General features: G+C 38.4%; 1 protein-coding gene across 3 annotated transcripts in view; it reads right to left on the bottom strand.

Annotated features, from left to right (window-relative positions):
• MEIS2 (Meis homeobox 2) overlaps positions 1-14,754 on the bottom strand; it is a 174,040-nt gene that overhangs the window by 118,754 nt on the left and 40,532 nt on the right. For all 3 annotated transcript variants that reach the window (XM_088057623.1, XM_005520330.3, XM_088057622.1), the window contains one exon: positions 2,275-2,420. In XM_088057623.1, coding sequence (XP_087913749.1) covers positions 2,275-2,420 — 146 coding nt within the window. The remainder of the gene's footprint in view (positions 1-2,274; positions 2,421-14,754) is intronic.

Genomic DNA, 14,754 nt, shown 5'->3' with positions numbered 1-14,754 from the left:
TTACTTGCAACAATAAAATTGTATATCACAGATTCCCCCGTTCTGGCTCAGCCAGAGTTACATTTTGAATGGACAAGCTAATTTGAGAAAAAGTGTGAGATCTTTAAAAGAAAGGAGTTTTCTTCCTTCCCTGCATGTGTTTATGGCAAGAATCTTTCTGAATTTACATTGCACTGGTCAGGGGTCTCCATTATCAGTTTGCAGGTCTGAGAATTACAGCGCAGTAAATCTTTCAACACCTGCAAACTCATTAAAGCCTGGATGGTAAAAGGTTTGGGGCTTTTTTTGCGTTCATTTAATCTGATTTTTGTGAGGCCATCCTCACCAGTGATGGCAAATTTCCTTAATTCATGCAGGATGGAGAGGGTCAGGAGAGAGAGGACACAAACAAGGGAAAGGGATTTCAAAAAGCCAGAAAGACTTTCCTCAAGAGAAGCAAGAGGCAGTTGACTGTTTAATAAGCGAGTGTCAAATGCTTTCAAGGAGCACATAAGAAAGAAAGGCAGGGAGGAAAAAAACTAGATATCACAAATTGCATAAGAGGAAATGGAGTTAACATGGAGATGTCTACACACCAAACTTGTTTATTTGTGGCCCTGCTTTTTGCTGTCTGCCTGTACTACTCATCTAAAGATACCCTACAGCTAAACGAAAAAACCTCCACTTGCACTCAGTCGACTTCCAAATTAAAAACATTTTACAGGTTAGTAAATCTCCAGCTGAGGTGATGTAGCAAAGAACAGCTGTGAAGTAATTTTGATAATGATGAGAATAATAAGCACATGGCAAGGTTCAGGGCTTTGCTGTTGCAGCTTCAGTGCTCCTGAATAGATAAAAGTGATTAAATACTCCTGATTATCCCTGACCAATATGTAATGGATTTACAGCCCTTTCAATTAGTCAGTATTTGCTTAGGACTCATTATTTTGTCTTTGGTTAAGTAATCAGCCCAGAGACTCATGTTCTGTCTAATTCCTCTGAGCCAAGTGGGTACAGGGCACCTGACCTTTGGAATGGCCATAGCTGAGAGGCAGGAATAACCACTACTCCAGCAGAGACACTGGCTATTCCAGCTAATCCTGACCCCACAGGCCAGATCAATGCACCTTAGTTTGCTACTAATGTCCTTACATCAAAATGATGGTTTAGAAATGTGAATCTATCGCTCCCCCCTTTAGCTGTGCTGCTGGCAGAGCAGCTCGATAGTCTCTATCATAAATAAATCGGGTCCCAGAATCATTACACTGTAACCAACAGCAGGAAATTTATAAGACCATGGAAATTTATAAAACTTTGGTAGAAGAACTGGTAGTTAATAACAGTTAGCATTTCAAGCCTTATCAAGTGAGAAACAATTTCAAAGTGCGAGAAAGAAGAAAAATCAATTGATAATTTTACCAGTTTCCATCATTTCCCACATCAAGTAAATTAGGTTTACTAGGTTTTCTGTGGAACCGTGTTTTGATGCCTAAGTGAAGCTAAAATAGTCAACAGAATACCAAGACAAAACCAATAGCAAGCAGACAAATAAAAGCCCAAGGAAAGCACTGCTATTTCACATATTTAATCTCTCTCTCCCCAAATGTGAGTATGGCTAGGTGTTAATGTTAATGGACTTGAAGAGCAGAAAAGAGCAGAAAAGGTGCTTATTCTCTCTGTTACACAACCGAAAAATTAGGGAATCTGCAAGCCTTCTTTATTTCCTCACAAAAAATGTAACAATGACAAGGTTGCAAGCTGCTGCTTTGACTTCTCTAACATCCACAGTGTATGTCAGCACACGTACTCAGACCAGGACTCTCTCTTTCACCACATACATGTGAAGTTTGTGTAAACAGAGGCCAGCAATAAAGAAACCAGAAGGCAGAGCTTTATACGTGCTAAAGCAAGAATCCCCCTTTTGCTGTCTGCAGGAAGATTTTGAATAGTCCAAAGCCAAAAATGGTTACTTCATATATAGGTGGTGTTCCATGATAGGTGTTGTACTCTCTTTCTTTTTCTCTCTATAGGATGTGTACATAAATATTTATATATTCACATATATAGATAGATTTCTTTGAGATTTGTCATGATTCCAAGACCCAAGAAAAAAAAATCTAAACAAAAAACCAACAAAAAACAAACAAACAAAAAAAAAACCAAAAAAAAAAAGCAACGAAGCCTGAGACCTAATAATGGTCAAAAAATTATGGGGACAATTGATTTCTAATAATGATGAATAAACCTCATTAGGCACACAAATAGAAATTTATTTTGGTTTTGGGCACCACTTACTGTGAGATGCTGGAAAAGCCACGCTCTCATGATATTTGTTGCTACTTTGGGGAAAATGCCTCTTTTCTTCTGACGCTTTTTGTCCTTGTCTGGGTCATCGTCATCTCCTGTACCAGGTGAGGCTACGCTGTTGTCTAAACCATCACCTACAACAAAGAGAAAAACAGGAAGGAGGAGATGTTTAATGAACCAAATACAGAAGCCAAAAAATATTATTAATTGCCAAGACACTACCACAGTTTGGGTGTTTTTTATATGTTACATCAGGCACATACCGTTTCTCATTATATAAGAATGCTGATACAAATATGTAAAAATTAGAAAACCGTGTCTCTCCAAATACTAATTTTGTGTTTCACACATGCATATATCATTAATTCAATTATAATTGTGTGCTTGACATAGTGCAGTAGCTCTTTTTCAATTATGGGATTCAATGTGGGAAAACCTGCCACAAGAAAACCCATTTACTGTAAATGCATCCCTACAACCATTCTGAATATGTACGTATAAGTAATCAAGTTAAATGTTCTGTAGTCTATATATTCGAGGCCCTCTGCAGGGGTGGCAGTAACCATGTCACCGTTCAGTGCACATAACACACTGTCAGATGAGCCCCTCCCCATAGCCATCACCTCCCAGCACACATACACACACACTCTCACAAACACGTACACCTAGTGTGACCCTGCACACAGCATTTGCATGACATGAAAACTTCTACATCTCTGCATCAGTGATTATTATCATTAAAAAAAAAGATGCACATCAAGGTAGAGCTCTCACTTAATCAGAACTTTCCATCAACATCCTTCTCTTCTGTGCTTTTCCCTGGCATTAATTGTGCATTAGCAAAAATCATTTACTTTTAACAGTCATAGTTATTTTTTCTTGCCCTCCAGCAAAAATGCCTTGAAAGCCTGCCTGGAGGGCATCTAAATTATGTATCTGAAAAACTCTTCTGGCAAGGCATTGCAGGACCCCTACTTTCTTAAAATTCATACGAGCACGTCTTCCTGTTTTTGGGAAGGCATCAATCAAGAGCAGCAATATATGCCATATTCCTACATTAATATTTGAACTAATAACTTTAAAAAAAGGAAAGAAACAAGATCCGACTTGTGGCATAATCAAATGCAAAATAAATGAAGAATACTGGGACAGCACTGAGACTTTATAGATTGCTGTGTTTTCCTTACACATCATTAGCCCGGAGCCACACGAAAGAGGAAAACAGAGAAGTGGAGAGTTTATGCTCCCTGCTGGTGTTTAAGAAGCCGAGGTCCTGGAAGGACATCTGGGAATTGTGCTGAGACGGTGGTTTTTGTAATTTAAGAATAGACATTCATTAGCAGTAAATGCCATAAATCCCATGCTAAGTAAAAACCTTGTCCAAGAAAGCCTAAAACAATAAACTCTGTGCTCAATGTAGCCTGAGCTAGACGCTCCATAGCTTCCTGAGGAATGCTATAGATTCACGAGCTAATTCCTATAGCCTCGTCTAGATCTGTAGTGCTGCTAAACGAAATACATTGCTGCTACATACAGTCCATTTGCTTCAAAACTTGCATTTCAGCTCCATCTTCACTCCCATGCCAGATCACCCTTCTTGTACTGTGTCCCCTCTGAAAAACCAACCCTTTTGGACTGGAGAGACAGAAAAAGCCACAGCAAAGAGCTGGCAGATTAATTTTATTGACATTTCCATTTTCACTGCAATGTGATACCCTCCATCACATGGAAGAGATGACCCTCACTATTTACAGACTGACAGGCCACTTCATTACAACCACCCTGCCCCAAGGCAGAGCAGCTCCTTTCCATCTGCCCAAACACCAGAGCAAGACCCTGAAGTCGCTGCTCTCTTTCTTGTGCTTTTTTTTTATTTTTTTTTCCCCCTCTCTATTAACGATAGAGAAAGGAGAGTCAAATCACAGCAAACTAGTCAAAGAGATTGTGGAAGCTCTGTAACCAACTGTTTGCCTTTGCAAGATATTGGTTATTCAGAAAGCACTCCTTTCTGCTGCTTTCTTCCCCCCACATATTCCACCCTAGCCCTCTCTCACAGACACGTGTGCGCGCGCACACACACGCACACACACTTTCCACTATGCCAAGGAACTGCTGCAAGGCAAATTCTCACAAACACTAATGGCTTCTGACTGCTCCTTGGCAACCCCAGCATTTTAACCTGGGTGGATATGCTCTCCAAAATACAGACACTGGAGCTATCTCATCAGCTGTTCATGTGACACAGATGGAGAGTGGCTATTAGGAGCCAGGCAATGGGCCTTGGGGATCTGAGGTGCTGTACTGTAGCCTCGGGCAATTTTGAAAAGCAGTACCCGGAGATGGGGGGAAAAAATCCCTACTGAAAGTGCAAGTTTGAAGTCAGTCAGTCTGTTTGTCTATCTGTCGTGCGGATAAAGATATCTTTGTCTCGTTATGTAAAAGTAATATGTATATGCACAGGATGTGTGGAGCTGTAAAACTTCTGCTCTGCACCATCCTTTCAAACCACAGAAACACCAGTTCACTCCCTGTATGGACAAATTCCTGTCTGTCTGCATTTACTCCCCTATTTGTGAGCATCCTCAGCAGGAGTCTCCCGCACGCTATATCGGTGTTTGGATTTTTTGATGAGGTTATTAATATCCTGGTTTAAAAAAGCTAATGGCGGTCCAAGAAAGAAAAGTTCAGCTAAAGCTCTCGTTGCCTCCCCATCCTAATCAGCAGTTGAAATCATAAGAGTTGGTGGTTCCCTAATCTGTTCCATAACCTCATGAAAGGAAATTCAAATATTCTAACTCCAAATGGTATCAGGAGAAAAATACAGCAAGATTTGTTCCTCCTGGTGTCCTGTTAATCTATACTGTCATATCTTTAATAGGACTACAACTCGTATTAGTGGATGCAGTTTCTAGTGAGAAGAAATCATAGAAAAAGCCCATAACTGTCTTTTCCAAAATGGAATTATTTACTTCTGGTCCTAGTTTTCTTTATCCAAATAAATGTCAGTTATTTTAAATGAAGAAAAATAAATTATCAAAAGTGAAATAAAATGAACAGACATGAAAGTCACTTTATGGCAGACTGGATTAACTATATTATTCACTACTGTATAAAGGAATCAAAATTTAAATAATTTAAATCATCATTACAAGAGATTCTGCTTATATTAACTATTCATATCCTGGTTTAGATGGTGATTTGTACAAAGAGTAAAGTCAAATCCTAAGTTCTATGGAAATGGCAATTATACAAGCATAGTTATCCCAATTTTCTAGAGAAGAAATTACGGTTTGGATTTTGGTCCACTGTCTCATTCACCCAAAACCAAAAATGTAAGAGTAATTTTCTCCTGCTTTCCATACTGTTCACTCATTTATTCCTGTGCAAAGAGTACGCACGATTGCGAAACCCTATCAGTGCTGTAGGAAAGCGGAGAATTCTTAAGTGGCACTCTCTTGGTGGAGGTTTCAAGCCAGTAGAGAGTTAGGCATTTTACCCAGCTTGTTTAAGATTTTAGCAATGCTATGTAATAGTCTCAGTAACCCCTATAAAAGATGGAGAGAGTTTACAAGAAACCTTGCAAAGGGACCCACCTGGTCTACCTTAAAGACCTTCTCTTCTAGGGGAAGAGTTTGTGGAGGATGCTGAAGATGCAAGTCTTCTTCACACAGTGGGAAGTTGGGCTTCCACACTGGTTCTGTGTTCAGGCACTCTTAGTACATGCTGAGGGCTTCCTTCCACAAGATAAATTCCTCTGCACTGAAAGCAAAGGAGACTACTTCTTCTTTAAAAATTATCAAATAATAAATTATTGCAGGGTTTCCATTGCACCATAATTCCAACTTGCTGCAAGCTGATTTCCTTGGACAGATAAGCTTGCAAAGCCCAGTATTGACACAGCCAAGGACTCCTTGAGAAACAGAGACCAGTCCTACATAAAGTCTGTCAAACTTTAGTGTATCTATGAATTTTTCTTTGTTAGTCTCCCACACTATCAGTATTATATCAATCCTAGTCTTTGTGTTCTTCACTGAGTAAAAACCCAGCAACAGATAAAGCAAGTTTAGAAGTTGCTCATCTTGTCTTTTTACCACTTGTGAACAGGATGAACAACAAATTCCCAATTTATCAAAATGATAACTGAAAAGGATGACCCAGTCAGGCCAAAGCACTGAAGCCTGGTAACAGTCCAGATTCAAATTCTAGAAATAGTTTCTGTTACCATCATATCAAGTAGAGCAGTTAAAAAAGTGATTTCTGGAAAAGTACATTTCAGAACCCAATGTTTGAGTTTCTTCACCATCAAAGGTCCCTTACAGCTTTAAGGTTTGTCACACGAAAGGAAAAGAGAGAACAGCAGGAGTATCTAAACTCGGGGAAAGACAAGACACTTCACCATTTTTCTAAAAATAGAGGATGCAATACGAAAAGCAAGTTAAAGGATTCTGAAAAGGAAACTGCAGTGCACTATGCTGATCTTAAGTTAGCTACTCTAATCTTCCAGTCTAATATTTTGATGGAGTGGAATATGTAGATATAAATGGAAAACAAAGAGGAAAATCTGCATGCAGACTATATTCACAATTTGCAATTATTTGTTTGTACTTACAATGTGTCCATCTAGACTCATAAATATTGCAAACCATTATTAATAAGGACATTCAGCTTAGTAATACAATCCATGTCACCACCAGAGAAAAATCTTAAAAATCTGTTTAAATTATCACTACCAAAAAGCTGGAGAGAGAAGTGTCTGAAGATGTTTTTGAAGATAGTCTATGCTGAAGGGAAGACTAACAGAGAGGGAAGGTCAGCTCCAGAATCAAAGACCCTTCAGGAGAATCCTTATCTTCATTCCATCCTGTTAAAATTATCAGGCTTTTAGCCTTACAGCTGTCAGTAGATCACAGATCTTTGAATGAAGTTCTGGCTATGGATTGTTTTTGGTTTTTTTCTCTTCCTCTTAATGATCCCTGTTCAAGGAAGTTGACTAAAGTCTCCTCACACCACAGGAGCCACTCTTACCTCCTGCGTTTCTAGCCCAGGGAAACTAAGATAGGTTATGACTGGCAAATATGGGACTTTGAAAATCACAAACAGTTGAGGTGGGCAACCCAGCTCAGAGCTGTGCCATCATTGGCAGTGCTCTGCCAGTACCAAATTACTTTTGCCAAATTACTTTACTCCAGGAGGAGAGGAACCATCAGAAGTTGTTCAGGGGCCTTACAGGCGCACTAAGGCTGTGCCGACCTGCACGATCATGTCTTCCCTGAGTGGAGTGTCCTCAAGTAAGCTGCTGTAATCACACCATTGTGTTCTCTGCCCTGGTGTCTCTGAGACACCAGACATGTTTCATGGTCCCCTGTTCTATGTTTCAGTGAGCATCTTGGACAGAAAGAAAGGTTGGACACTGGTCCACGAGAGAGAGCAGGAAGACTTCTGCCATACACCACTACTATCTCTCTTCCTACAGATGTTATTCTTTTGCCCTTCTAGAAGCAGGAAGGAGACAAAGACCTGCCCTTCTCTCTTGCTGTTCTTTTGGAGGATCTTTTGTTTTCCAGAATAAAACCCAGCAATTCCACTGGGCTGATAATGTAAAGATAACATATATGAATTTCACACAAGGCATTAATAATTATTGCAAATTCAAATAGGAAGAAAACTTAAGATCTACCAGACCCCACATACAAAGCTATTCCACTTAATCTAATTACAACTTAGCATAGTTTGTCATTCAGGAGCAAGTCTCTATTGCCATCTGGCAATATGTGCTAAAGGCTTAAAGACTTGCGTGGTATCTTGTATATAAAGTGTATTTACAAGGGACAGAATGAAAACTGTTTCTTTTCTGCTTCTGGATAGGCACCCCTCTAGAGTCATTAATATATTTTATTTGCAAAAAGGAATTCACAAATGTTTTATTATTTATTCAAATTAGGAATGACATTTCAGATCTTATTATAGCCATGCAAGCTATAAAATCAGTGATCTAAGTCTTTCAAAATTATTTTCAGAACTGCTAAGTTTCACATTTCCCCTTTCATTATTTTTCTTTCCAAAAACAAGAAAAAAGACTGGCTTTTTTTGTGTCTTTAATTGTCCGTGTTTAGAGCTCATGTTTATTTGTAAAGTGAATTGAGAAATCTTAGAAATTCTGTCAAATGCCAAAAATGCATTTTTCTAGCTTTTATAAAGAAAACTAATAAACCACAGTTTAAATGTTAAGCTCTTTTATACAGCCAGGAGGTTCATGGTTCGTTCATTGCAATCCAACATTTTTTCACATCAGGTGAAAAAAGTGTTCCAATGCAGACAAGGGGAACAACAGTAAAGCAACCTGCTAATTACTGATCTCTCTTACGTTCCTGCTGTGCTAAACTGTCCAGACATGTTGAAGTGAAATTTTTCTGCGATTTTCAAGTGACTAGTTCATGGCCCACTGCCGTGGAGTGCAGGAGAAGGGATGAAATGCTTTAGTTTACATGCAACATTTACTAACTGTGTGGGTTTTCCGACATTAAAGAGGGGACAGTGACCCATGCCACCTTTTTCACACTCAAAAGAGCACTGAAAAAACAGTCTTCATAGGCTTACCTCAGGCTTCCCTGGCCCTTAACACCCTCCCCCCAGGGTAGGAGCAGAAAGAGAAAAAAGAAGGGATTTTATGCTCCTTTCTCTTCAACTTTTCAGGCGGTATAAGCAGCATTTAGCAAATTCAGCCTCCAAATGGCTCCAAATGCTCTGAGCTGCAGGGGCTCATCCTTTGTTAGCCTCCCTCTATTTACACAGGATTTACGCAGGCTCTCCACTGAAGAGACCACATGTTTCTGACAGAAAGCACTTCCATTCACACTGCATCAGGCAACAGGATTGTAACCACTGCAGCTTCACGCTGACCTGAGATTAGGGATTTCAGCAACATTGAGATGGTAACAATCTGCTAACTAACGAAAATTATCCATGGAGAACTCTGCTGCATACTCCAGTTAAAACTACCATGGCCAGATAGATTAGGTTACTTAAAGGGGCAATTAAGAACTAGCTACTCTCAAGAATATGCATGTCCGTCTACAAATAACATACACACAGAGAAAAATATCAGCAGGGAGAAAAAACAAATTAAAAAAAAAAAAAATCAGACTGCAGCTTGGATTAAAACAATTTCACCCACTGGTTGAAGACATAAAGTGTAAAAACAGACAGATGGACACATATGTAAATGTGGCTGCATTTGTTTCTCTGGAACTGGCAAGTTAGTAATAACAGTATAGTTTAATAATTTATTTTCCATGGTATTTTCACACTGGTTAACTGGGCAGTGGCAATGCTTATGCAGAACTTTGGGAGCAGAATAATTCCTTCTATCTATTTGCTTCTGGGGCAAACAAACTGGATTTAGCGACCTCTCTTGCCTCTTCCTACAAGAACTCAGTACTGGAACCCGGTATCAGTCTGGGTTTTTTTAAAATTTGGTAATTTTTTTAAAATCAGTTTGGCCAGTCAGGATTTCTGCACCGAGATGGTTTTTTTCCACAAATGTAGTATTGTCTCAGTTTTTTTCAAAATGGATTACGCATACACAAGAACAACAAACGTTGCTGATTGGAGCTTGTGATTTTTTTTTGCTCAGTAGCTTTTCATGGGGCAAAAGAAAATTGGATGGGAGCACAGGGCCAGAAAGGACCACACAGATCCAATTTCTGATGAGTTTTATTTTGACATTTTAATTTGGCAAATTATTTTGCTTCTGCAGCAAAGGACAAAATAATTCTCTTCCTATATGTAGTAACTCCTACATGTACCTGATAACCACTTATAAAGTACTAGGTATATTCTAAAGTTCTCCACAGTATATCATAATAAAGCTCTTCTGGGCACTCAATGATTCATTTTTACTGATCTCTCAAATGCCCTTACCCACAGTTAACACTCAGATTTTATTAAGGAAGAAAGTAGGGACAAATGTCCACTTAAGTCCCAGCTCTCAAATTCAACTCTGCTTGCGCTGCAGTACCTAAAGCTAAAGCTTTTTTAATGTTCTATTCACCTCCCCTGTGTGGCATTTCTGCTAACACAGAGTTCACAATCTTTCAGCCCCAAACACAGAAGGCTGCTATCTTCAAGACATCCGAGGAATGTGCCAGATACTATCATCTCCCCTGCAATACAAAGAACCAGAAAGAGGCAGAGACCAAAAGGAGACCGTGCTGATCAGGTTACTAAAGTCCAGAAAGTCTTTCCCAGAATGCTAAATGTTAATCTTTGAACCAGAAAATGTTATAATTAAGATCCTTGTAGTTGGAGGAAATGCTAGCTGTAGAAGTCAAAGGTACAGCCATTTGAAGTTGTACTTTTTTGCACGTTTATCCTAATCTCGCACCCCTCATGCTGGCACAACTCTCATCAAGCACTTTGTTCTATTCAAGCAAAATTATCATTAATGTCAGTGGCAGTTTTGCCTGAGTAAGAAGTGTGAGACCAGATCCATGTCTTGTTCACAGAGAATTGCAAGCACTGCACAATTTCAGAGGAGATACACTCATTAAAACATGTGGTTTGTGCTGATTTATAATGCTCTTGTATTTAAAAGTGAAACTCATATTGTACCTCACCAGGAAAGGGTTCATTAGACGTTTTTCTACATGGTTTTAACTTCAATTCCCACTCTCCCCAGGTCAGTACAAGCTTGTAAGTGTACTCCCAGTTTTTGGTATCTAGGCTGAAGGAAAGCATTATTAAAATAGGTTGGTTTAAGTATTCTATATGCTTCAGTAATTACTTTGCAGTGTGAATGTAAATAGCTGTTATTCTGTTTAAATTTTTCATCCTACTAAACACTGTCACACAGTGTCCTTGTGCTGCAGTTTTAGTGGCATTCTTTTTAAATCTTTTTTTTATATATTTTTAGAGAAGTATTTTTGGCATTCTCATAGTAATTCTGTTAAGAATACCAGCTGCAGACTGGCTACAGCTGAGGCAACAATAACAAGTCATTAAAGAAATCAGGAGACAAAAAAAATATTTTTCTTTTGCTGAAAGCACATCTCCTTTAATAGACTTTTTTCCTTTTTTAGTTCTGGGATAATGTTTTTCATTTTCTCAATCAACTGTATAAAAGTAAGTATACATTAAAGAGCTATACTTTTTTCCAAGTAGCTTTTTATATTTGTTATCCTGTTACTTTTGTCATTAGAATAATATCAAATGTAGGCAAAATAGCTATGTTCAATTAAAATTCTACCTGCAGTTGAAGTAATTAAGTTCAATTGTACTTCATCAATATTTAACCTTTACTATTTTGCAGTTGTTTATATATAGCAGAATGTGAGAACCTAAAAGTAGATGATGACTAACATCCTGCACCATTCTTCTTCATTAAATCATTAATGTAGTTTCTTTAAGAGTAAAAATTACTGGTTTTTTTTTAAAGGATAATAGCAATCAGAGCATCTCAATTTTTCTTACAGCTGTTAAAAGTAGTTATGGACTGTGAGACATTTTAATGTCTTGCAGTTCTGCTGAGACCCTACGCTGTTTGACACAACTGGTTGTTCAGGAGACAGCCCCTAAAATGATGCCCACTAGTACAGCAAGAGTACTTATTAGTACTTATTATCACCACATCAGAAACCTCCTTTTTCAGGGCTGTTTAGTTTTTAAGAAAGCACTAGATGAAATATTACATATAGCTACACATGGATAAGATTTTTTCATTGTTAAAAAAATAAAAAGTTAGGACTAGAAATGTAACAGACAGTTATTCCTGGGAGATACTAAGTTAAAAGCTTCAATTACTGAAAAGGACACTTGTTAGGCCACAAGTCCAAAATGCACATTAGTCTATTTTAAGACGTATTAAAGAAAAAATGGAGGATGGCTAAATGCTTTTAAAAAAAATGGTGTTTTACTAGAAAGGTCTCAAAATGAACCATAAAAACTTTTTCTGGTGATAAAATGTACACAAATGTGTGTGTTACATAAAACAAATAGAAGTACTGTATCGATATGCATTCACAAACACTTGAACAGCATAAGAGTTGCTTGCTGTGAATGCATAGTTCAGGAAAAAATGTAAAAGTACAGAACAACTCCAAACTTGGCGAGTCTTACATACCATAAGAGCTCCAACACCTATGCACAGTAGGGTGGATTAACCCGCTGGGTGCTGCAGACATATATATGCACCTCCTCCTAAAGTGTTCATTTGGCTGGCAGTCTGGAAAATGCCAGAATGTGAAGGGTTACGTGGGAACACTGACAGTCTGCTCTTGCAGGTTTAAGTTAAAGCCCATACTTTAAATATAGGGTGTTATGTATTTGGAAACACAACTAATACTCTTTATAAGTGATATGTTACTTGGCGCTCAAAACGAAGGACTCGATGAAGTCTTGCTCCCGCTAGTGAATCATTCTCCAGATGACAACTGCGTGCTTTGGACCTGCCTGTATTTATTTTTGGGGCTACCATTTTTCAGAAGTTTTTTCCTCCAAGAAGCCTTGTAAATGTAAACCATAAACCATCTATAATTTACATGCTGTACATATTGGATGCTTAAAAGTGGTTACTGGAAAGGCCCAAAATGTTTCTTTTCTTTGAAGTTCGGTAGATGAAGAAAAAGCACAACTGTAAGGGAGCTAAAGCTCCAGGTTAGTCCCTGACACATATCTTTATGATATCAGAAAGGCAGACAAGCAATTTATTTTTCTTCCATTGTATAATTTTACTCATTTTTTTTCAGGATAATATGATTAAAAAACAAGCAAAAAAGAAGGAATGGCTATGGACATTTCTCTCTGAAGCCAAACTGTTCCATAAGGTGCTTAGGGCTGCTTTAAGTGATTGAAAGTATTGACACACATGTAATTCTGTAGAAACAGGGGGAAAAGCTTTTGACAAAAGTTTCAATGAAGTGGATTTAGAAAATAAGGAACCATAAGAATAGCAAAACCACAGGGTACTAAGTTGTTGTAACACTATTTTTTTAAAAGTTCACATCACAAAACTCAAAAAGCACAGACACCTACTCTGACACCTGACGCTGTGCCTTTTTGCTCATAACCTGTAATTTGATTTCAGGTCTTTCATTGTCACAGAAAATATTACAAAACACAAATATGTAGTGCCTACAAAGTCTCTCTAGACTGATTTGTGTCCCTGAGCTCTCCCAAGCTGGGCTCTGGAGAGCTAACATCACCCCACTCCCCTCCTTCAAAGGAGTTAGTGTTGCCTACATGTAGGGACCCCGGACGAAAAGCCTGGCAAATTATGAGGCTTCCCTTCCTTCAGGTTCAGATGGGTAAAATGGAGTTTTCCTCTGGACCTGGGTTCACCTAGCCAGCCAGCGAGCTGACCTGTCTGCCATAAGATCAAATATAAGCCCCACCAATCAAGGAGCAGTCCAGGCTAAATGCGCTGATGCAACAAATTTCCAGATCTTGCTCACACTAGGCAGGGGAGTCATTCTTCTCAGTGATAAAGTCACTGAATGCACTCTTGAGGAGATAAAAAATTAAGAACTGGCTGACTTTGCACCATTTGAGTGAGTTATTCACCACTGACCCAGAACAACAGAATTGTCATGTTCTGACACCAGCTAGGAATGACTATGGACATGGTCATCTCTGACTCCTTACTGCCAGTCTGTAAGGAAGGAAACGGGAATCATTTCTGAGCTGGTTAGTGGCATCAGTCCAGAAAATACAGTGTTTAAATGCATTATGCATTAGAAGAAACTTCACACAGTCTCTCTATCTCTCCTTCTCCCGCTCCTCCTAAAAACTTGGTGAAATCATGCCAATGAGAGGGCTTGGTAATCAAAAAACAAACAAAAAAACCCCCCAAAAACAAAACCAAAAACAAACCCAAATAAGATCTCAGCAATTAAGATTTGCCTCAAAGACATTAACCTCCTTCCCCCCTTGCAATTTCAAAGTTAAGATATTTCTACCTGTGTTTTACTGTGTCAGCTTTTAGAACTTAACAATACTGCACATAAGAATTGAGATGTTAATAGCATTGGAGCATTATCTAACATAAGATTTTCTATTCCCTTTTTCTGTTATTGGCTCAGAAAGTTACCTTCAATAAATTATACAGAAATATTTATTTTAAAACTGCTCAAATAAGCAAGGCACACAGCTTTCAATAAAAACTGCTTTGAAAGTAGTACCTAACATTGGTGGTGCCTGTTACTTAAGTGAATATTATACATTACTACTTTTAAATACAAACATGCCAACATACTCCTGTGCTCATTTGATCATTACATTTTTTTCAAGACTGAGCATGGCTATTGCTTTTGCTAATTCTTCATTTCTAAATGTCTATCATAAAGAGATCATTAAATACTCTGTTAGAAGGCAGATTCTTGGACATAATACTTGTGATCAAAATAGATGTACAAGGACATCTTTCTTTTCTCCTTCAGATAAATTCAGCAGGATATCCATTTTTGTTACTAGAAG

This window comes from Pseudopodoces humilis, chromosome 7, assembly GCF_049639895.1.
Source record: "Pseudopodoces humilis isolate 2021_Gansu_Grassland_sample_001 chromosome 7, ASM4963989v1, whole genome shotgun sequence".
In the NCBI taxonomy this organism is placed as follows: Eukaryota; Metazoa; Chordata; class Aves; order Passeriformes; family Paridae; genus Pseudopodoces; species Pseudopodoces humilis.
Note: the sequence above shows the minus strand (reverse complement) of the source record. Positions and strands in the feature narration are given on the sequence as shown.